This window comes from Pogonomyrmex barbatus, unplaced genomic scaffold (genome assembly GCF_055798465.1).
Source record: "Pogonomyrmex barbatus isolate J1 unplaced genomic scaffold, ASM5579846v1 scaffold21, whole genome shotgun sequence".
Classification (NCBI taxonomy): Eukaryota; Metazoa; Arthropoda; class Insecta; order Hymenoptera; family Formicidae; genus Pogonomyrmex; species Pogonomyrmex barbatus.
In genome coordinates, this window is record NW_028297118.1 from 3498979 (window position 1) to 3523730 (window position 24752).

General features: G+C 26.0%; 2 protein-coding genes and 1 long non-coding RNA gene across 4 annotated transcripts; all 3 read left to right on the plus strand.

Annotated features, from left to right (window-relative positions):
* The first annotated feature begins 2521 nt into the window (after positions 1–2521).
* LOC105431294 (short-chain dehydrogenase/reductase family 16C member 6) lies at positions 2522–22523 on the plus strand. 2 transcript variants are annotated; one of them, XM_089078114.1, is made up of 8 exons: positions 2522–2632; positions 5488–5965; positions 16485–16609; positions 17521–17631; positions 19847–20008; positions 20298–20380; positions 20651–20767; positions 20854–22523. In XM_089078114.1, exons 2-8 carry the CDS (start codon positions 5737–5739, stop codon positions 21059–21061), a joined length of 1035 nt encoding a protein of 344 aa, XP_088934240.1. In that variant the 5' UTR covers positions 2522–2632; positions 5488–5736; the 3' UTR covers positions 21062–22523. The 2 variants fall into 2 exon arrangements, with proteins under 2 accessions (XP_088934240.1, XP_011643691.1); XM_011645389.3 differs by having other exon boundaries at positions 2543–2735.
* LOC148936509 (uncharacterized) lies at positions 8782–11792 on the plus strand. The gene is made up of 2 exons (XR_016139509.1): positions 8782–9589; positions 9676–11792. It is a non-coding gene; the product is annotated as an uncharacterized LOC148936509 (long non-coding RNA).
* A 1185-nt stretch (positions 22524–23708) lies between the features above and the next one.
* LOC112552921 (uncharacterized) lies at positions 23709–24751 on the plus strand. The gene is made up of 3 exons (XM_025219383.2): positions 23709–24263; positions 24347–24434; positions 24541–24751. The coding sequence occupies exons 1-3, from the start codon at positions 24110–24112 to the stop codon at positions 24749–24751; spliced, it is 453 nt and encodes a 150-aa protein (XP_025075168.2). The 5' UTR covers positions 23709–24109.
* The last annotated feature ends 1 nt before the right edge of the window (position 24752 follows it).

The following is a 24752-nucleotide window of genomic DNA, read 5'->3' on the forward strand; positions in this document are numbered from 1 at the left end:
TAAGATAACGAAATTGAAAACAAACAAAAGATATAAATTTTCAAAAATTCTAATTTATTTATCATTTTTTTAATTTTCACAAATTATAAGCAAAACTTTAATAAATCTGAAGAAATTATTATTTTTATGTACTACAAAAAAGTAAAAAAAAAATTGTCCTATTTAGGGATCATTATCTTATCCTCGTTTTTGTTTCTTTTCTTATATTTGAATAATATTTATATTGTTATTTTTTATTTTTTTGCATCAACTAAACTTTTTATTATTATATTGTATTATTATATTTGTAACATAGAAGCTATTTCCTTTTGATCTTGATTGATTGCGTCAATTTTGTCATTAAGTAATATTGCATAAAATCAGATGTTGTGAGTTCTGAATAAATAATTATTAATTTTTAAATGATTATTAATTTTTTTTATTGAAAGTCTTACGATTGGATAAATTCTTGAATTACGTGCGAAAAATGTATAAAGGTAAATATTTTCATTTTTTGTTATTAAATAATGATAAACCATGCTTCTAAATTATTCAAACACAAATTAATCTTTGTGAACATGTATAAATTTTCATATTTATAAAAAGGTAAGAGAGAAAGAATACTTATTAGATAATTTTTTGATAAAGAGATATTATATTATATTTAGGCTAGATTAAATAACTATTAAAGTAAATCTTAGTGAAATTTATATATGATATTTTGCAATCTCTTTTCGATTTTGGTAGGAATACAAGTGAATTGAAGGTGGAAATATTTCTTTATCTGCAACTGGTGAAAGGACGACGCTGCCAAATTGGGTCGCCAATAATTGACTTGATACACGAAGAGGAGAAAGAAATATAGGGACAATCTATATAATGTCACAAAATTTTTACTGAATATTGTAAAAGCCTATATCCAAAGCATATATATACACCCTCATATAACAATGGAGATCTATGAGATATATGAAATTATCATGAATGTATGAAACATCTCAATTTCCATATATTCATATATTATATGCGGTATATATTATAACGAGTAAATCATACAAATACTCTCGTATAAATATTCAGGAAGCATCTTACCGCGAACCTTTTAGAGTCCTAAAGACTGAATAACATTGAAATAAGGTAGAATATCTTTCAGACGTCTTTAAGAGATCTCTTATTTACATAGAAATTAGAGATAATAATAGCCCAATCTGCATAAAATATCAAAAGATAGTTATTAAAAGATATTTTTTAGCGAAAGAAAGATTTTGAAAAAGATTTTAAAAGATCTCTTTCAGTTGTCTTTTCTACAAAATAAAAAGATGTATATAAAACATCTTTCAGTTTTGTCTAAAAGATGACTTTAAAAAGACATCTTTTCGTTATTTTAATGATTATTTTTTCGACAAAGCGAGAAATTGACTAAAAACTATCTTTTTATCTTAAAATCCAAAAGAACAAGGTAACCGATACCTTCCGCGGTATACGCGGTCATTATGCGAGACTGCCGCCAGATGGACGCAGCGAAATTTTATTTCTCATAAATAAATTAAAATTGCCGCTAGATTACATAAATTTCGGACAAGTTAATTTAAAAAATATGCGTTATCGATTAATAAAAAATTCATGCAGATTTTATCTGATTGATCAACAATGACAATAGACCTTAAATTTGATGTGGCATAATTGGCTACTAACATAATTAAATCATATTTTAGTAACTAACACATTAATAGGACACAAATATTTGATCTTTCTTTCTAAAATTACTATTTTATTTATTAGAAAGTCTATCTTATCAAACACATTTAATATTATACCAACAAGACAGTTGTCCATATTATGTACATACAACCATATATGACAACAAGTATTTTCATGGCCAACTCATTCTTCGGATTCATTTGTCGCTTGATTATTTTCTTTGGGGACATCTAAAAAACAAAATCTATCGCAAACCACCGACATTTAAAGACATGAAAAATCATAAATCGTTAGAACATAATATTAATACAGTAATAACTCCAGAAACATTTGAACATATCATTCGAGTTCATCGATCGATTATCCACTTATTGATTGTAACAGATAATATTTTAAATATTACTTACATTTTTCAATAAAAATAATATTATTTTGTAAAACATATTTTCTCGCATTAAATAATAATTTTTTTTTCACATTGCGCTTACTGGCGTCTTTTTAGTTTTTCTACTTTTATACACATTGTAAAGTAATTAAGTATTAAATATTGATTTTTATGTATAAAAGTTGTTTCATTTCATGCATTGTTTTACCTTGGATTCTACCTTTTTTTTATCGTTGTTAATTTTAAAGAATCTTTTTATATTAACACTCTCTTTATTTTTGCACTGAAAAATGTTATTTTATACATTTATATATATATAGTAATATAATAATAACACGCGGTTTACACACACACACACACACACACACACACACACACACACACACACACACACACACTCACACACACTCACACACGACTTCTGCACGTGCGTCTCGCTACTTCAAGCATTATTTCGAGGTGAAGGCACAGCCGAGGCAATTCGTTCCATTCAGTATACTGACGACTGTGGTGTCGGATACACATTCGCCATCTTTCGCAAAGTTGCCTCGCATCGCGTAAACACAAGTGTGTATTTCTTACCTGACTTGTAATTTTTCTAGTATTTTTCGCATTTCCATTTATATTTGGATCACAAATTTAGTTTCCTGCATGTGTCAATGATTAATAGGTAAGAACACGTGTCACGTTTTATTAAGCTGTTTTATTATTTTGAACTGTATGATTTTTTTTATTGCTTTCCTGCATTATCTTATTTTACATATTTGTTATTATTATAAAGTTTTTATTTTTATAATAAATCGATTTTCCAAGAATGAAATCAAATATAATAATTTCATGCTAATTATATTTTGATATTTTGAAGAATGTATCACTAATTGATGTATCACTAGCCTCTTCACTTTCTACAGCTATATATAAAAATCTATTAGATCTTTATTAAGTATGTCAATATCAATCAATCAACATCAATTCAATTATTATCATTAATTGATTCCACATTATCCCAGAAATATGTATTCTTAATTATAGCTTCCTGATTAATTTAATTATGATTTTTTTGGATTATATTTAATTATTAATTATATCTATAATTTCATGTTATATAGTTATACTTATAAAAAACGGACTATAAAACTCTATTAAAGTGGATTGTGTTTAAGGATCTAAAGATCCAAAAGTACGAGTTCAAATTAACTGTTAAGAATCTATAGTAGAAAGACTATTTAACAATTCTATATACAGAACACTATATGTATAATCACAGGTAAAAACAGTTTAGTAAGCACTTTGCTTTAGTTAAATTATACTTTTAGACCCATTTTGAAATAGAACTGTTTCTTTAGATTTAAAAATATAATTATTAATTATTAACGTAAAGCGTTTATTAAGTTGTCTCTTTTGCTAATCACAACTAATAAATACAAAAATGCTGATAATTTTTTGATATTATCCTTATTAATTCGATGATTTTTATCTCGAAAAATTATATGATTATATTATTTTGCCAACTCTTATGTTATATCACATGATCTGACAGTTCACATCACAATTGAAAATAAAAATTTGTTAGTTATTGAGCAGCGCTCATCAATAACATATCGATACGGCATGATGAATATAGATATTGATGAAAAATTAATCGTAAATTTATTGCATTACATCAATAATTACAGATGCATTTCCGACTAGATTCCGTAAAGCGCATATATGCACATATTTATCTATAGTTCATGTCACGTGTACTGTAACGAAATACGCGCATATGCGCTTTATAGCATCCAAGCTTTGTTCATCATATAAAAAAGCAATAAAGTAAACTTCAAAGATGTTATTAACTTGCGAGTATGTAAGAATGATTCTCATGAGGGTATACACGTGTACAAGAAACTATATACACTTGTGATATTTCATGGTCGTACATATATACGCGCACTCACATTACACACACACACACACACACACACACACACACACACACACACACACACACACACACACACACACATAAATAAGTAAGAATATAAAATTATACATGCTATTACATTCCTTCTTCTCCCTCCCCTACATACATACATACACAAATACATATATATGTACGTGAAGAAATACGAATTTATCTCCTTTATTATCATGCATCGTTTCAATTTTCAAATATACAATATTGATATGATTATATTCTATTTAGAACCATCTCTATTTTCGGTTCGTATTTTTCGGTCCGTATTTGTATCTATTCACTTTTTAGCAATGCAAGCATAGAAATATTTTTATACATACAACACAAATTCTGTTTTTTATAATCTTAAAATTATAATGGGGTTTTTTAACAAATTCTTTGCAATATTTTAAACAAATAATTTATTTATATTATGAAAAGGTGTGAAAATATATTTTTGTAAATAAAAATATAATATACATATATATCTAATGTGCTAAGAAATATTTATATTTCTTTAAATATGAAGAATATAGAGTTAATTATTAGTTAATATTTTTAAAAACAAAAAAACGAAAAATTATACTTTATACTTATTAGTTTAAGGAAAGAAATTAATATATCTATTACTGAATCTTTATTGAATTTATAGTAAATCGTTTATAGTCAATCGTTTTAATATATTTCATGATCGATGTGTTACGACAGCATTACTATTTTCATTCTATGATTTTATTAATGAAGTGCTCGAAAATAACAGTTTTTTTTTTTTAAACTGCACAACTCTGAGTTTACACATATCTAAGTGTATATTGGATCAAAGCTGAAGTGTCTTATTGCCGAGTCTTAATGTCGAGAGCGTTATATAAAATATTCAAATCGTTGCTGTTATTATCAAACATATGTGAAAAATATAATTTTATGTTAATTATTTTTAGTTATTATTTTAAATATGAAAAGAAAAAAAATGACAAAACCAATACAATAAAAAAATGTCTTTCTGTTGAACACAAATTCTTGTTAATTACAAATATTGAAGAAATCTTTAAAAGATTATGATACAAATGAACATGATAATAGAATATCTATAATTTCATTTGTACTAATCTAATCTAAGGTACTATAATTTAAAGTTTTTTTTCTTTTTTACTGTTAATTTATCATTTATTTATACGATATTTACTTTTTAAATGATAAAAGGGGTTTCCAGGTTTTCAGAAATCATTAGCTGATTTACTTGTGGAAGATACGAAACTCAATTGGCAGCAATTTTTATCGCTGCCAATTTTACTGCTTTGATTGATAGTAGCTAAATCAATTTTTGAGCGCATTATTATTTACATTTAGTGCAAAACTATCATGCTTTTTGACTTGATTTATTTTAAAACATTGCATATCAATGGATATATAAACGACGATATTATTTGTTTTTTTTTTTAAGCATAAGCGTAGTATTTGAAAATTTCGTATTTTTATATTTCAGATCAAACATATAGCGCCATCCACTCATCGGCGTAATCGGCGGTCATCATTCTGTAAGTTATGAACAACTTCAAGCTTCAACAGTTACAGTTACAGTTTGTGAAATGACTGAAGGCTGAATGATAAGATTATACCAATTGCTGAAAAGACGCGCATAGAACGCGACGAACAAAAGCTGTCAATTCGACTTTACACAAGGCAGCAAGGAGAGCAAGCTAAATCCTGTTAAATCCGTACATATTGTGCCAATATGACGTTTTTACGATCAGTTGGGGAAGTGATTGGCTTCCTATTGTTGTCAATCTTTGCGATACTCAAGGGCATGATCAAATCATTCATTCCCAAGAAGTACAAAATGAAAAGTATAGACGGTGAAATTGCTCTCGTAACAGGAGGTGGCGGTGGATTGGGTAGGCTTCTATCTCTCAGGCTGGCCGACTTAGGTGCTATCGTCATAGTTTGGGATATAAATGAGATCGGTGAGTGAAATGAGAAAATTGAAAAAAAGAATAAAATCGCAAAATTTTATGTTTCTTGCAACAAAATAGAGAAAAGAAATTTTACACAAATTATCAATTTAACTTGTTCAAAAAGAAGATATATATTTATAAGACTAATAAAAGTGTAAGAAATTTAATAAAGACTAAGTAAATATTCTAAATTGAATAGAAAGATTGCGACAAGCCAATATGCATGATAAATCAATATAATAATCATTGCAAAAACATAATAAGTGTAAGATGTTACAATTCGAAGAATGAATAATATCTGCTGATGATAAAATATGATAAAATTATTAATAATGTATAAGTTTTTTTTTCACTATGTTCTATAAAAAGATTGCGACAAGTATGCATGATAAGCCAATATAATAATCATTGCAAAAACATAATAAGTGTAAGATGTTACGATTCCAAGAATGAATAATACCTGCTGATAAACATAATTTTATAATTTTACATATAATTTTATGAAATATTAAATTCAAATTATGGAATATTAAATTCAAATATTAATTTCAAATTATAAAATATTAAATTCAAATATTATAATGATATAACATATTAAAAATATCTATCTGCGCGGCACATGTTGTTCATTAGACATTTATATGTATAATCTTCGTATTTTTGTACAGCATCTATCTTCACGAAAAATTAAATAAATCTCTAATAGAGATTCATATTATCTCTATGATAAATGTTCTTTATCTTTATAAATTTTTATTATAGATGTTTACGATACTTTTTAAGGATATATGATTGATTTAATACATATCGATTAAAATATTGCATAGAACAAATATTTCTAATGGATATTTATTTGATGTCTATTATTAAGATTATTATTAAGATTATATATCTATTATTTGAAATCTTAATTAAACGTTAATGTATTTTTTGTAAATGTTTGTTGAACATTTATAAAATTTCTGCATTTTTTATTTTATTAAATGTATTCGTAAATTATGTCTCTTAGACATTATATTTTAAATAGACATTTTATAAAATCTTACTAATATTAAAAAGAAGACAATTAAATATTACTTCAATGAATTTTCGATTACGTTATAATTGAAATATTAATTGAAAATATTAATGTTAATGTTAATGTTAATGCTGTAAAATAATAAAAAAGCTTACTAAAATAATTTCTTTAAGTATGCAAAAAGAATTGCATTAATAGCAGGACAGATTTTATTATTTGTAAGATAAGCGAGCGCTTAAAATCTACCCTAATAGTAACTTTGTCAAATGTTGCTTGACAAGATTACCTTTATTTAGATTTAAGATTACCAGACGTACTCTTTCGAAGAGTACATATATTCTTTTTGAATGAGACACAATAAAATATTATGTGACCATATCATATTTCCGCAAATAATTTAAAATATTCACAGACATAAATCGACCATCTGATATTCTGATCAATTTTAATAATAATACTGTAATAACATTATTTAACAGAAAAAAAAAAAGAAAAATGTCAACGAAAAAGAGAATAAGTATTTCTCATAGTTTTTTAGACGCTGAATATTTATGGTAAAGTTGATGAAATTAAAATAATAGAATTAATTTAAAAAAGTAAATTATAAAAAAACGAACGTTCTTTTAATGAAAATTTTTTGACATTTATGATATTAATTCTGTTACTTTGAATTTATCAACATTGATGGATTAGTATTCAACAATTTGAAAAAGTTGTAAATTCAAATATTATAATTAAAAAGACATTTGATAGATTTTTAATAACCTAAATGTATAAATCGCAATTTTAATACCTAATATACAATAATATAATATAATAAATCTAATATAATAAATTCTATGTTAATTGTGAATTTTTAACCGTAATTAACATAACAAATTTCTTTTAAGAATTAAAAGTTGTAATAATTAATTTAATTTTGATTAGAATAGAATCTCTTCAAAACATGTTATAGTTACAATATACTAAAATAATTCTTCTACTCTAATATTTTTTTGCAATTAGAACTTACAAATTTTTTAAAATTATAAACTTAGCAGAGGAATTGTATTTATGTGCCTAAAAAGTTATAATATATAATTCCTGTTTTTATGTTCAGACAAAAATAATTTATTATTGAAAAATATAATTAATGATTAATTAATAATATCCCTTAGTATTAGTGTGAACAATATTGTGAATTTATTAAAAATTACGAGTTTTTTTTAATACAAAAACTTATCAATATAAAAACGTGACTAATAATTTTAAAATAAAAAACGATTAAAATTTACAAGAATTGATGAAATTTACAAGTATTGATTGGTTTTATTGCGTTTTTATTAAGTGATAAAAGTCTTATTCATTTAATACCACTTAATATCACCATTACCATTTAATATCACTTAATATACATTAAGTATTTATTTCATTCCCCGCTTTAAATAAAAATTTAAAATGGAATTTTATTTAACAAGAGACGGCAATAGCTCTCCACTAAGTAAACATTTTAACGATTCATGAACGATGATATTGACCTGTGTATTTGATTTCAATGTACGAGATATCTTATTGTTGAATACTTGAGATTATCAGCTATAAATAGCTATATCGATCAAGTTCTTTGTAAACTTAATCATTCTTCAAAATAAATCTTTATAAAAAATATTTTTGTCATTTATATTATCAAACATACATATATATATATATATATATATATATATATATATATATATATAAAATATGTGATAAGAATATGATAATAATATGGTTATATAAAGTTCTTATAATTTATATTACATCTTTTAATATATTCTTTGTTATTTCTCTTTTATAAATTATAATCAAAATTTTTCCGTACTTTTGGAAATAGATTTCTGGAAATAGGAATATTTTAACTTGTAAAATACATTTATTTTATATCAATATACAAGTTATGTTATAACAATGTATTATGATACAATTAATACGATCCGCCAAGTTTTTATATTTTAATTTTATCTTAAAATCACTTCAAGCAATTTAGAACTTTAAAACGTTATATTTTGCGATATAATAGTGCAATTATATCATATGTAAGACCAATAATTATTCTAGGTTTTGCTACCAACTATGAGTTGACGTCAGTCTTTTGAATCCTTGATTTGTTGTCAAAAGTTGTTGTCAATGTTGTAACAAATCTTTTATACGATGTATTACGCAAATCATTTTTTCAATATAAAAATTTAATTCATTAATAAAATTTAATTACAATTTAATTACGATATAAAAATTTATATATAAATTTTAGATTGAAATCGAATAATACTTTCTTAGAATATTATTTTGCAATAAAAATAATATTTGTAAATAAACTTGTTGCATTAAATAATAATTTTTTACAAACATTGCGCGTGTATTTTTGGGACGTTATTTTTTACTTTTTTAAAAATATATTTATAATTTTATATGCTTAATTATAAATGTAAGAAACATAATATGGATTATAATAATTTAAAAATTATTAAAATTATTATATAATAAATTATATAATAAATTATATAATAAAATATTATAACAATTATACAATTATATGTATAAGGTGACTTACGATGACTGTTGAGATATTCTCGAGTACAATTGATGATAAAAAAAAGGTAATAATTTGAATAGTTTAATATTTAAGTAATGTATGAAATGTGCAAATATCAACTATCTGTAGTATTATTATTTTTTTATTCAGGCTCTTTTGGTTAAAGCATTTCTGCGGCTGCATCATTTTTTAGAAAATAAAGTGCCTAAATTTTTTTATATAAATTAATTCCTAACAATATTTTGTGTCAAAAGAAGATACCAAAAGGAATAAGGAAAACAAAGTTGAAATAATTTTTAAACTTTAGTCTGATATTTTTAAATATAAAATTTGTTATCTTTGTTTAATACGATTATACACAGAATTATAGATGAAACAGATAAATAATTAGATAAAAAATACAATGCAACTTACATAATCTTTGTAAAAATAAATATTTATATTTTATGCGAATCTATTTATCCGATTACTTGTATAAAAGTATGTATGTAAGTATGTATGTAAGTTGTATAAAATATTAAAGTAAAATAGAGATAATAAGGAAATAAATATGCATCCGACTCGCATAAATTATTATCTCTGATTAATTACTGAATAATATTATAGATAAAGGTAGATTTGATTGACCTTGGTTATGACATTTAAAAACAGGTTCTGTAACATGAGAGATTGAGATTGTACTTTTTAAAGCAACGCAATAACATTCATCAATCTACCATATTTCTGTATCAAAATTTAATATTTGGTCGTACAACTATTCCAGTACCAAACAAATTTAGTTACAGAGATCAAGTAACATTCCCATAGGGTTATTATGTGGTTATGGGTTTTGAGGATATTGTGCGATGTGTGTTGCAAACATTCCGTCACTCTCTGTCATTATATCTTTTGCTATATGTTGGCGTGTGTGTGTGTGTGTGTGTGTGTGTGTGTGTGTTTGTGTGTGTGTGTGTGTGTGTTCACATTGTGCTTATTTATGTATGCACATCGTGAGCATGTATATGAATATGTAGATGTGTATACACGCACGTGTAGATATACGCGAGTATTTTTAAATTGGATACAGATACTAATTAAAAGAAGAATTATTGAAAATAGCTGTTATGTATAAGCGACAAAAAAGAAATAAAATATGATAGTTTTAAGTTTCATTTTGAGATAGGATGTTTCTCTTTGAAATAGAATAACCAGAATATATATATATATATATATATATATATATATATATATATATATAAGATATTTGATAATTAATGGTACATTATTCGCGCGCGAATAAAATAGACTAAATTGAGCGAAAAAGTCAATTGTAACTGTACTTTTTAATAAGAAATTATTGATAAAAAATCGCCGAAAAGGAAACACATATTTATTCGATAAACACAAACAATTATACATAATGAGATAAAATGATTCAATGTTACTTCTATGCGTTGTTTCGCGTCAGAGCGCGCGCAACATGTGCATTTGCATGTGTAATAGCATTTTCACGTGCACGTTATAACGTGATTAAAATATGACAGCTTCCATAAATACAAACGTATATGTAATATTTAATAGTATAATATAGTATAAATGATAATAAAAGAGTCTTACATAATGGATAATAAAATAATTCGTTTCTTTGTCGTTTTTTGTCGATTCGTTATTTTCATAAGAGTTAATGTATGAACTAATGTATGAAAACGAGATTTGCAATTGCTAAGAACACGACAAGATGTTTGGAGATGTGATTTACAAATGATAAAGCTCGACTTATTATGCACAACTTTCGCGCTTCGTTGCGCATGAACTTGGTACGAGACACTACTCGCATTTGATTAAATAATATAATCGATTCCGATAAGATTCCGAAAAGAATGTGTGTGCAAGACATTAAACGCGTCGCAATAGGGAGCAATATACGTATACATATAAGATATCTACATATCTATTTAATAAAAGATCCATTTCCGGAATCTTCATCAAATCAAGTAGTAAAAATTTTCGTTTTTGAAGAAATCTTCGATTCGCTATGTATCAAAACAATTTAATAAGGCTAATGAAAGTCAGCACTGTAAACAGTGCGCAACTATATGTTTAATTTTAATTACGTTTGTTAATAAAAAGTGCCAAACTTTTCGATTAGAATTTGCGTTATCTTCAGTGATACAAAAATAAAGTAAGGATATATCCCTCAGTCCAATCGGTGAACTCAACCATAAAAAATAATGATATTCACATCGATTAACTAAATGAATAAAATTATTAATTACTAAAAAAAAAAACCTGTCGGTGTGAGATGACATATTCAAGTTGTTCGTATGAAATGAAGAAAAAGAAAGAATAATTATTAGATAGACACAGGTCACAATAAGAAGAAAATATGTAAGAGAATAGTATAAATCTCATTACAGTAATAGATTACTGAGAATGAGAGTCTGTCGCATCTCCTCAGTTCAAGGCAATAACTAAGAGTAATGATTAAGATTTTTAAGATTGAGAGAGACAAAAGACAAAAGAAACAAAAACCGTAGCAAAAACAAGTTTATTATTTATTGAGGACGAAAACATATGCATGATATAAACATTCAGTAGTGAATTAAGTAGCGAACGCTCAGAGTATGAATTTATTGTGAAGCTATTATCTACGAAAGTGATTAATTTCCGAAATGCTTTTCATTAAAAAGACATTAAAAGACATCGTTTACAACGCTGATTCTCGTTAGCCTTATTATTCTCTATTATTATCATATCGATAATCTTTTTTCTGTTAATTTTTCCAAACAAACACATTTAGTTATGTTGATTTAATTGTAACCTTACCCTTTTACGTATATCTGTATCGTAAAATTTTAAATGCATTTGTCTCAAAAAACTATATTTTCTTCAGTCTTCTATCATGATTTTTCAAAAATAATGATAGATATCAGAATGCCTCTTTTTTTAAAACTTTTCATTATCTCTACTCATTTTCTCCACAAAAGACTTTAAACTTTGCACCTAAATAATCAAATTATGATAAAAACCTTTCTTTACAAACTTGTATTCTTTAATAAACTTGCAATGTTTAACGTTGAATTTTTTTTAATATATATAGAAATTATTGTTCAAAAGTTGTCTCATATTTATCGAATATCTTACAACAAACGATTTAACACACATCCATTTTCTTGTGCGTAAAGATTGCACGTTTTCTCTTGTACAATATGCATAATACGTCTATTAATATATATTTCTTTCATTGAAAACAATTAACTAATGTAATTCCTTTTCTACTCTAAAAAAGTTTATTGAATATTCTTATGAATACATTATCTACAGGAAAGATACGATTAAATCTTATAGACCTTATTTAGAAAGTATTTTAATTATGTGTACATTTTGTATTCTAATTATTCTAATTATTCTTATTTTCTTGTATTCTTGTATCCTTGTATTCTAATTATTGTATTCTAATCTACATAATTAGTAATTTTTTTATTCCACCATTTTTATCGATATAATTTATTTATATATTTATGAAAAGAGTACATATTAATCATGATCAATCATATGAGAAAAATGACTTCGATCAAATTGGTTGAAACTATGATATGTTATAGATTATGAGATGCTAAAAAAAAATTTCCTTAGGCAAAGTCATCAAAAGCTAACAGATTTACTAACTAATTATTACGATAATTAACTACGAAAACTAACTAACGGAATACGCATTCAATAATTCTTCTCTATTAATTGTATTAATAGTTTAAGTAAAAAAATGATTGATATTGCAATGAACAAAAAATATAAATCTATTTGTAATTAAAATGATACTCGGATAACACAAAGTTCAAAATCGAGCAACATCTTAAAGACGTTTTATATTCCGATTTCGAACTTTATATTTTATACTGTTCTCGGTGTAAATAGCTAGATTAACGTTATCTTATTAAGATATTGTAATCAAGATAATAAGAAAAAAAAATGAAAATATGATCATTCGCGCAATACTTAGATAAATAATCTTTTAGCAATAATTTTTATTCAAATTGATATGATTTACAATTTATTTCGATATAAAATATTTAACTTGTGTTTTTTAATTGATTATATTCTGCTATTATCGATAAATATCTTAATAAATATATTATCAATTTTTCAGTTACTGGGCACATTTAATTATTGAGATATTTATCTTATAATAATTTATTTTGTTTCTTTTCTTCAATGCCAATAGAAGGTCACTCTACTCAGTATTCATCTGAGTTCAGACATATAGAAAGCGACGTGTTGAATTTTAATCTAAGTGATCATAAATGGCTATGTGTAAAAAAATGCCAAGTACACACAGTCTATGTTGTAAAAAAAGATTTTATGAAAGATTTGATATCAAAAACTGGCACCAATTTATATCGTTAATAAAATCTAGTATAGTTATTATACTTATTTACAATAAAAATAACAAGGCCTACATTTGGCAGAATTTGTTTATAAAGTAGTTTTTTTTTAGCTTCTTTCTTCAAACAATAGAAACATCGACGACAGAAATGCTAACAATTTATTAATAATAAATATGTACTATTTTAATATATAATTTAAACTATCAATTATCAATTATGCCCAATTAGAATCTAATCGGTTGAACACAGAAATTATTTATAAAATAGATTTTTTTTTTTAATCACATAAATTTTGAACAGAAAAATATTGTAATAATAATTTAATAATAGCTATATTCTATTTTAATATTATATATATTTGTTACGTTTAGATGAATTAAAAGTGTATTTTATCATGTAACATTGTATAATTTCTCTCTGTTTTATAAGACTTAGAATATGAAAACTTATCTATATTAATCTTTACGTCTCAAAAGATATCTGTTAAAGATTTATCAAAAAGCGTACGCTGCGAGCAGCGTACTGATAAGAAAAAGTGCTGTATCAAAAATAACAAAGTCATACTGAATTATCTAATAATATGATGATAATGTAAATGTTTCTTACTTAAAAATTTACACATTTGAACTTTATGTTGCGATTATTGTTTTTATTCGTATGATATGAAGAGAAATCGAAGAGAAAAACATTTTTATAATATAATTTAAATTTACTTGCCGATTGAGTCTAATTAGAATTCAATCGATATAGCTGTTGTTGAGATACGAAATTATAAGCTTCGTTTAGTTCTAACTGGCTCGTGTATAGCCACGGACGTATTTTTATATTTAACATCATGTAATTTGCAATAATATTTAATTAAATTTTATTAAGAAAAAATATTTAATTTTTTCAAAATTCATTTTTAATACGAAATAAAACAAAAAAACCTCAACGAGTAAAATAAAATAAAAATGATTAAAATCTACAAGATTATTTATTAGATTGAATTTGTCACCTTTTCTGCTATATTATTAGAAAAACCAAATGTCAAATGAGTGTGTGTAAACGCACATGCGTATACGTACATATGTGTGTATGTACACATAGTTTTATTCAAATTTTATCGCGAAGTTTAAATATAATATATAGAACACAAAACAACATATATTTATACATTTATATAATACATATATTATACAGTTTATATATGTTTCTTTTTTTTTCATTTTTTAAAATAAGAATGTTGTTTACACATATACATTTAAGTACATTATATTATATTACATTATATTACATTTTATCTTTTTTCTATCTATCTTTTGCACTTTTTATATATTTTAAACTTTAACCTCATAAAAGAGTTTCTAGAGAGTATCTTGATAAATACGAAAAATTATTTAAAAGTACATTATTTTAAAAATATATAGTACTTATATTTCAAAATTTTTTTCTTGAAAGAAAAAGAAATAGAAAGAAAGAGAAGAGAAAGAGGAATAAAGGAGAGCGGGAAAAACAAAATGGAAGGAAGGGAAGGAGGAAAAGAGGGAGAGAAAGAACATAACATAAATTATAAAAATTTGTCTTTATATAATTTATCTTTTTCTTTTTTATTATATTAGAAATTTTAACATTAAATTTTTAAAATATTTAATATTTAATATTTTATAAATAATTATTTATATATTTTTGAAATATCAGATATATAAGATTTTAATTATTATAAAGAGAAATCGATTGTAGTGAAAGTAAGAGATGATTACATTAGTATTTTTTTTTTATCTATCACATAAAGAGAACAGTTACTGTCTTGCTGAGAAGCCAAATAGCAAAAAAGAAGTTGTAAAAGATAAAACTTTCTATTCGTAGATTTTTATACACACATTATACATATCTTCCATCATATTTAAATGTTATGTACAATTACACATATATAATTTCATTATTTATTTTACGCAAGTTAATTTACTCATATGTATCATTGTTTAATAAGCTTTTGATATAATAGTTACTTTACGGTAGATATTAATATTGAGAAGACATTAAAATTAATTATTGTTATCATTTTAAGAAGTTACATAAAGTTATATAAAGTTATTCTTTAATTTTACATAAATTATAATTATAATTTTGAATTTTATTTATAACTTAGGTAGAATATTTTCTCTGTATTTTCAATTATACAGTTATTTGTGATGTGTGTTTAGATACACACATTATTTGTGTAATATACACATACAACTAAAGAATTTTTTATATATATAAAAATGTTGCATCACTATTGTATCTAAAGTAGAACATATTGCTTGTAATAACATATAATGTTATAAGAGAACTCAAAATTAAGTTAAATAACAATGATTTTGTAGTATCTATTAAAATTTCTCTTTTTCTTGACTTTCTTTTATATTAATAATCTGTAATCCACTTGTATTATTTCACTTGTCTATCAGTGCTCGACTCGCTTGCTATTTTATAATATAAATTCTTACAAAAAAGTCTCGTTATAAATATAAGCCAGAACGCGCATGCACATAATTCGGTCGGTGTTAAAAATGTATCAAGCAAAGTTTAAAATGCAGTATTTTTGCGAGTAGTTTTTGTTTCTTGTTTCAGGTATTGAAGAAACTGTCAAACTTGTCCGAGCAGCCGGAGGTACATGTTACGGTTATGTTTGCGACTTGTGCGATCGGACAGACATATATAAAAAGGCCAAAATTATTCAGGAAGAGATTGGCAAGGTAATACAATTGTATAGTTGATATTATTTTATAAAAGATGATAAAACTGATAATTGAAAAACTGAAAAGTTGATAGTCTGTCGAATTCAGATGTTACAAGCCTATCATGACACTTGATATTTTCATGATGCCAAACAAAGATTTGAACAAATTAAACAAAATTAAATTAATTAAACAAAGTGTAAATTAAAATTAAAATTAAATTAATCAAAATTACAACTCAAAATCACAAGAAAAAAATCATTTGAAAGTTTTTCTCTTGTCTAAAACGATTTATTTATTGCTATTTCACTACTGTAAAGTACTGTATTTTAACAGTTTCGATATTTCAAACGCGAGAAGATATGCGATTTGTATATCAACTTTGGCAGCCTGAATGACTCGCTGTGGTATGAAAGACTCATCCTTTTCAGAAAAGAATAGATCGTGACTCGCGCTATTTCGTCGCGCGGACGATATTATGAAAGTCTATGTTACGCCATAACATTGCGATATGTTGAGCCTGATATGCGGGACTGACCTGTTTTAAGAAACACTGCGAGGAAACATGGCCTTTTCGTCGTTTTATCTATATATATATATATATATATATATATATATATATATATATATATATATATACATACATATACATGTCCGTTCTCTGACATACTTTGTACATATAAACGCAGTGTTATTTTATATTATACATCTTGTATTACAATCGTCACTCGAGTACAATTTTCACTCGAGTAGCAGAGCATCTACCTCTTTTTTGCCTTTTTTTTTTTTTTCGTTTATTCTCGAAATGACGATTTCCGATACAAATCCGTACAAAAATCGCAATCCCAAAAATCACCGTCATTATCATTATGATGTCACCTTGCTACTTGGGATATTTGGAAAATCACTTTTGTATATCTTATTTATAGGTGACGATTCTTATTAATAATGCGGGCATCGTTACGGGGATGAAATTTCTAGATACTCCGGATAAACTTATTATCAGAACGATGGACGTTAATGTGATGAGCCACTTTTGGGTAAGTAGCCACTTTTTTATTACTCAAAGTTATTCCGCTACTCAAATAATTTATCTCATATTATCGTCGACAAATTGAAAAATTGAACGCTATATGTCTCGCATGAATCTTGTTTCTCGCGAAATTCTTTGTTGGTATTGTGTATCTCGGTGAGATATAATAGTCTACATGAGAATCGCGACAACACGTGACACGAGAATCTTTTTATGGTAAGGAAAGGAAAGCTCGGAATAATCACATTGCTGAAAATGACGGACACATTGTCGTCCGTCATTTCCAAGTCCCTCGCTCGTAGATTTTAGGCAATAAAATATCGTTTTTAAAATGTCGATGTGTCTCTTCGAGAGATGTGCCGGTCCACCGATAGTCGGTGGATGTGCCCATAGCGCCTGATATTTTGAGCGTGATCCGGTTTGCGGGTCTGCGAATTCAAGTATCGGCGATATTCAAGCTGCCGCCGTCTCATCCAGTCGTTGCGAGAGAATCGTCGGTGAGAGGTATTCCATTTCTTTCCTCCCGTTTGTTGCCTTTAGTCAGGTGCAAGAACCGGTCAGATAGGTCGTCAGGCAGGAATAGTATATCGTGCCGTAGTATGCTGCAGGCACATGTGCCGTACGCGCTATATAGTCTCTCGCTGTGTTGCGACACGAGCCGCGAGCCAGCGGCACGACGCTTGCCAAACGCAAATGATTTCTTAATTTAAATTCTTACTTAATTGACGATTCACTCGCAAACTTTCGTTCCTTTGGAATCTTTCTCTCGGTATATAAGATCACTTTACATATATCCTTGCACATATCCTGCCTGGAAAAGTCATTATTGACTTTTGCTTCAACAAGATGAGATAGTTCTGTCATCAATTCCTAATATCTCCTACAATGTAGAGAGTGTTGCCTCTGATATCTCTCTCTTTCTACCTTTTATTTACACTTTTATATTTCTTATCGCATCACTCTTGTCATATGAGCAAAATAATAAAATAATGTCAAGTATAGAAGAAATTAAGAAATTAAAAGTTATAAAACAATATTATCGTAGAAATTATGAGGACACGAGTAATAATGAGAGAAGAAAAAAATGATCAAATGATAATGATTAATCCTACAACGGATATAAATATGTGCATACCTTTTTACAATATTTAAAATAATTTAAACTAGTAATAATAATGTAACAAAAAGTTGCATGAAAACAAAGAGAGGACATTTATCAAAAAGCTTGAAACAAGAATTATTCATATGTAATAAGAAATATTTACGTATCGATTATATTGTATACGACGATTTTCGATAAGGTAATTCGCGCAAAGTTATATGAAGGTTAAAATAGAAATTGTCGTTGCTCGAAGCGATGTTCTTGACACCTTTGTCAAGTATATGCTATCAAGATGATGATGATGATGATGATGATGATGATGATGATGATGATGATGATTGCATGGCCTATTTTCAATAAAAATGATGTAATACAACTACAATGATCATCGTCACCAAGTGTTTACGAAAAATGACAACTTATACACAATATATATATATATATATATATATATATATATATATATATAAAAGTTGTCATTTGTCGTAAACACTTGGTGGCGATGATCATTAGTTGTATTACATCATATATGTTTTTTTTTCCTTTATTTCTTTGTAAAAAAGAAATTTGACTGAAAAAAATAATAAAGAAAAAAAACAATAGTACATTAATTTCAAATATTCACGTGTTATTTTCATACATATATATATATTATTTACATGATTATTTTTGACTAACGAAATCGAAGAAGAGCTTTTGGTATATATTTCACATGTCTGTTCTATCGACTGAAAATATTTTTTAATTAAAAAATGTTTCTATTCTAATTTATTTCACAAGAATTTTTATCGTGTATTTTTTCGTTCTTGATGTCGTAATTCAAGATGGCGCAATGAACTAGCAAGAATCTTAATATGAATATGCTAAAAGTGAATTGCAAAAACATTAGTATAATAAATTTATATTGACAGTTTTATCATTTTAGATCTTCATTGATTTAAAAAAAAATATTTGAATCCATTTATGAATATATAATTGTACCATGAAAATATGAATGTACTAATCGTGTGTCACTCTGTGTGTGTGTGTGTGTGTGTGTGTGTGTGTGTGTGTGTAAGTTGAAAATAATAAATAAATAAAATTAATAAACATGCTTGTTGAATACCATTATTCTTTTTAGACTGTAAAGGCGTTTCTTCCACTTATGTTGGAGAACAATAAAGGGCATATTGTGAGCGTGGCTAGTTTAGCCGGTCAATGTGGAGTTCCGAAATTGGTAGACTATTGTGCATCCAAATTTGCAGCGATGGGATTCGACGAAGCCCTTCGAATGGAACTTGAGGTAACTACATTTGTTCAATAGAGTGGATTGGTCTAACAATAATATATAATCTCAATTACTTCAATCGCTTTCTCCTTTAGAAAATGATACTTTAAATATAAATTTTATAAAAATACAAAGAGAGAAAGAAAGAAAGAAAAAGAGAAAGAACTTTTGCTTTCAAATGTGCGATTTGGTGTAGATATAAAAAAGTTTCTACATATATTTGATGTTAAATCTCATTTAACGATACATCATTAATTGATTAATTGATTAATATTAATAATTATTTTCAACTATTCTGCTCTAGTACGAGGGATATAATATTAATACGACAGTCGTATGTCCTTATTTCATCCGCAGTACTGGTATGTTCGACGATGTTAAATCAAGGTAGATGATATTTTATTATATCTTCCGATAATACAATTGAATTGATCAAATGTTTTGAAAGTTACTTAAAACTATATTATCTAAAAGAAATATGTTATTTGTGTCTTTAAGTAAAAATTTGTTTTTATGCGTTCATTCTTTTTGCTCTTTATATTAAAATACATTAGGAAAAAGTTTGTTTGAAATTTTTAATACGTTTGATCAAAATAATCTCGATAAGTAAGCTTCGAATATAGAAAACATTAAAAATTGGGAATTTATATATTTTAGATATATTCCAACTCTGAGTCCAAATGCTGTAGCTGATAGAATTATAACGGCAATGAGATGTAATGAGAAATACGCCATTATTCCGGGCTACTTACAAATTTTATTGTCTCTAAAGTGGTGAGTAGATTATTATTTTGTTGTCATTTAGTCGCAACGTACGCAAAAAGAGCAAAAGAAAAATTATATAATCGGAAAAAACACAGGATATTTCCATGGGCATGTTCCGCGATGCTTCTTCGTGGGTTGGTCAAAGATGCTTCGCCGAGCCACGAGAGTAATGAATCGTGTAATGAATCTGCAACTGCAACCACTGTAGAAGAGGAATATGCTATATCATTAAAAGATCAAAATAGTGCCGCTATCCATCAACAATTGGCTAGACGCATTTCTAGTTCTGAAAGGAAGCCTTGAATTTTTCTTACGATTTTAATATTTTAGATTGTATGTCGTTTCTTTTTGTTGCGTCTCCGCCTTGTGATCGCTATACTTTAATTTTTCAATTTGCAATCTTTGAAATTGTTTCAACAAATGAAAAATATCGAAGAAATATAGCAAATATAGCAAAACTCACTTGAGCAGAAGGAAAATATGATTCGTTTCAAATGTAACGAACTTGAAATAAAATTGAACTTATATGACGCTTTTCTTTCTATAACCTTTCTTTCTGTTTGCGCCTTCTTTTTAGGAGCGATTAGTTAATTGTGCGGTCATTAGGGGAAAGAAAGAGACTGTAGCAAATGCATTCCACTCTAATTAGGAATTATATATCTTTGCTTTCATATCTTTGCGATTTGACGCACATATAAAAAGATAAAATTTCTATATGTATATGAATGTATAATTTTGTGGTGATAAATACGTTGATTGATTGTTTTGAAGTTACAATGTTAATGCATACTTAATAAATTGAGACAAATCTTTGTAGTTAAATAATTACATTACATTTAGTAAGAAGTCCTGAAAGACATGAAAGACATGAAAGATACAACACATATTCTTGTATCAGCAGTTTGTTATCAGTCTTAGATTTCACATCTATGGAAATTACAATAACTTTATCGACGCGTTCAAAGAGCATGCTACCAGTACACTATTTAGTGTAATACTTGTTACGTAATATCCGTTTGAAGAATTATTTGCTCTAGCGGGTGTAATAATGATATATATTATGTCATAACTTGGCATTACAAATGTTTTTTTTTTCAGAAATAATGCAATGATAATATCAGCACTATTAAATTCCATGAATGCTATTGTATAACCTTTTTGCTATTATTAATTTTAAAAAATTACCTTAAAAAGATATATATTTTTATCAATATAAAAAATCTTATATCTTGTCATCTACATTTACCTTTGTTGATCGACTGACACTATTATCTCAACAGAATTTGTAACGTTTTTACAGTGTGATAGTGAGTTTCCCGAATGCGCTATAACGTTGAATGTTGTGATCTTAGTAACAAGTTTATTGTCATTACTTATTAAGCAATTCAAAATTATTTTGCGGTCCTTGGCGTCACGAGACATTTTATTATTTTTACATAAAAAATTATTAGATAGACATATGGTTAGAAAAATGTGATAGTGAATTTGTAAATGATGTCAGTACTAGATATTATAATAATAATATAAGAATAATATTAGAGTAATAGAGTAGAGTGTCTGTAATTTCATGTGAAATTATAGAAATGTGGTATACTAAAAATAAAATGTTAATAAGTAATGTTAAATGAATTTTTCAAGTTTTCAGTTTTACAGAATTCATACAGATTATTGTTTTTTTAGCCGCCGTTTCATATAGATATAAATATTTATAAGACTATGTATATTGTATGCTAAATAAACTTCCTTACGAACATGTACAATGCAATTTGCGTGCGATTTAAGTTTTAGTTTTCCAAAGCATAGCTTTAAATAATAAATTATGTAATAAATTATGATACGTTACATCAATATTTGATTAACATAAGAGTGTTAGAATATATAATACACGTAAATTACATACATGTAAATTATATTACATTAAGAATATATTAACATAAATCTTATAATAGAATAATATCTGAAATATCTTATTTTTATATAAGAAGAAAATTTAAGTGATTTTTTTATCACGATCAAAATACTTGTATATGAGATATAATATATACATATTAAGAAATATTTTTAATCAGTATAAAAATTAATATAAAATATATATTGCTTTTATCCTGGAGATTAACTGGCAAATTGCAGGAGCAATATTCTACAAAATTCTACTGGAAATAAAAAAAAATGTTATATAAAGTTTGAAATGCTTTATTATACAGAATAAATATTGAAACGGAAATAAGCAACCAAGGATTTTCTATTGCGCAGAATATTAATGAAATAATTTCATAATGTATTTCAAAATGTTCTTTATCCTTACGCGAGAATTTTGTTGTCTAAGTAATTAAATTATTAATTTGTGGCATTTTTCTTCCTCAGGAATATATATATATAATATATATATATATATATATATATATTTATTGTAATAAGTTCCGTATTACGTCGATATCAAGTTTATATTTCGGAAGCACATTTTGAAATGCGTTATTACATCGTTCCATTAATATTCTGCGTTTCCTTTTTTTTTTTTTTCCTATGGAAAGTCCTTTGTTGTTCATTTCATGTTCCATGTTTGTTCATAAGTCTGTGATAAAGCATTTCAAACTTCATATAACATTTTTTTTTATTTTCACTTGTAGAATATACTCCTGCAATTTGTCTGTTAAACTCCTTTTCTGCATTTAAGAAAATTATAAAGTAAATTCAATTTTTTATTACGCAATTTTTTAATTTTCTTAAGATATTTATAATAGAAATTTTAATGTTAAAAGTGAAAAACACTAATTAATTTTTATAAAGTGCCATAATCTATTTTTGCAAACTGATACTTAAAGTATATATTACGTTATATTGTGTTGTATAACAATTTTATAAGAGAATTAGAATACAAGATACAATTAATTTCACTTTCTTTAAACTTTATTTCTTAATTTTCCTCACATAAACGATTAAATATATATAAAAGTATGATAAAACATTTTCGATAAATGAAATACATCATTTGTCTTTTTCTAGCAACTACAATTATTCTCGCTTTTATTATAGTGTGCTTTTATAGCAATTCAACAAATGACTAAAAAAAATTCAATAATTATTGGAAATCATGTAATTCTTAAGGTAATACGCTGTTTCTCATAAACAGATTAATAACTAACTTTCACTGAGACTTGGTTGTTTTCTGCTTCTCGAGAGCCAAAAGCTTTCTATTTCTTGTGAGAGTTATCGTAATAATTCCTAAAGTGAGAGTTAAATTCTACTTACGTGTATTGGAGTATGGAGTAATAAAATTTTAAATATGCGTAAATCTGAAAGAAATTTTTACATAAAAAAATTAAAGGAAAAAAGGGAGTTTTTTTTTTTTAAATGAAATCAAATTCTAGTCTAAAAATGTCCAAACCAATTAATGCAGGAAATGCGAATGTAAGAATAGGTATCGCTAGATTTACTTTTAAAAATGGAGATAGCTATGAAGGAAAATATCAAGTAAACATTGAGAGATGCATCTTAGTTAAGCAAGGTTAACATTTCACATATTAGTGACTATCAATATTTCTTATCTCTGAATCAACTATATACCGATACATTTTATACGATTTTTAGGTCAAGGGATATATATAACTGATAATTTTGACACGTACAATGGCAAATGGTACAATGATGAGTTTAATAATGTTGAATTTCACATTCGGTAATTCGTGTGAAATTGCATGAAATTAATGATATTAATATAATTGAATATCTTAATAATTCTAATAGTGAATCTCTAAAAGTGACTCTATTTATGTTTACACAAGATACAATAATAATGCACAATACAAGGGAAATGTTGACCCGAACGGGGCAATGAACGATATAGGAACATACATTTTTCCTGATGGGTCATCATTAACGTCGACATGGTCTCAAAATAAACCTATCTCGAACATTGTTTATAAAGAACCACTTGGATATGAATGGACACCCTTGTCAATTTCAGATAATGTTTGTATAAATATAAAATTATGAA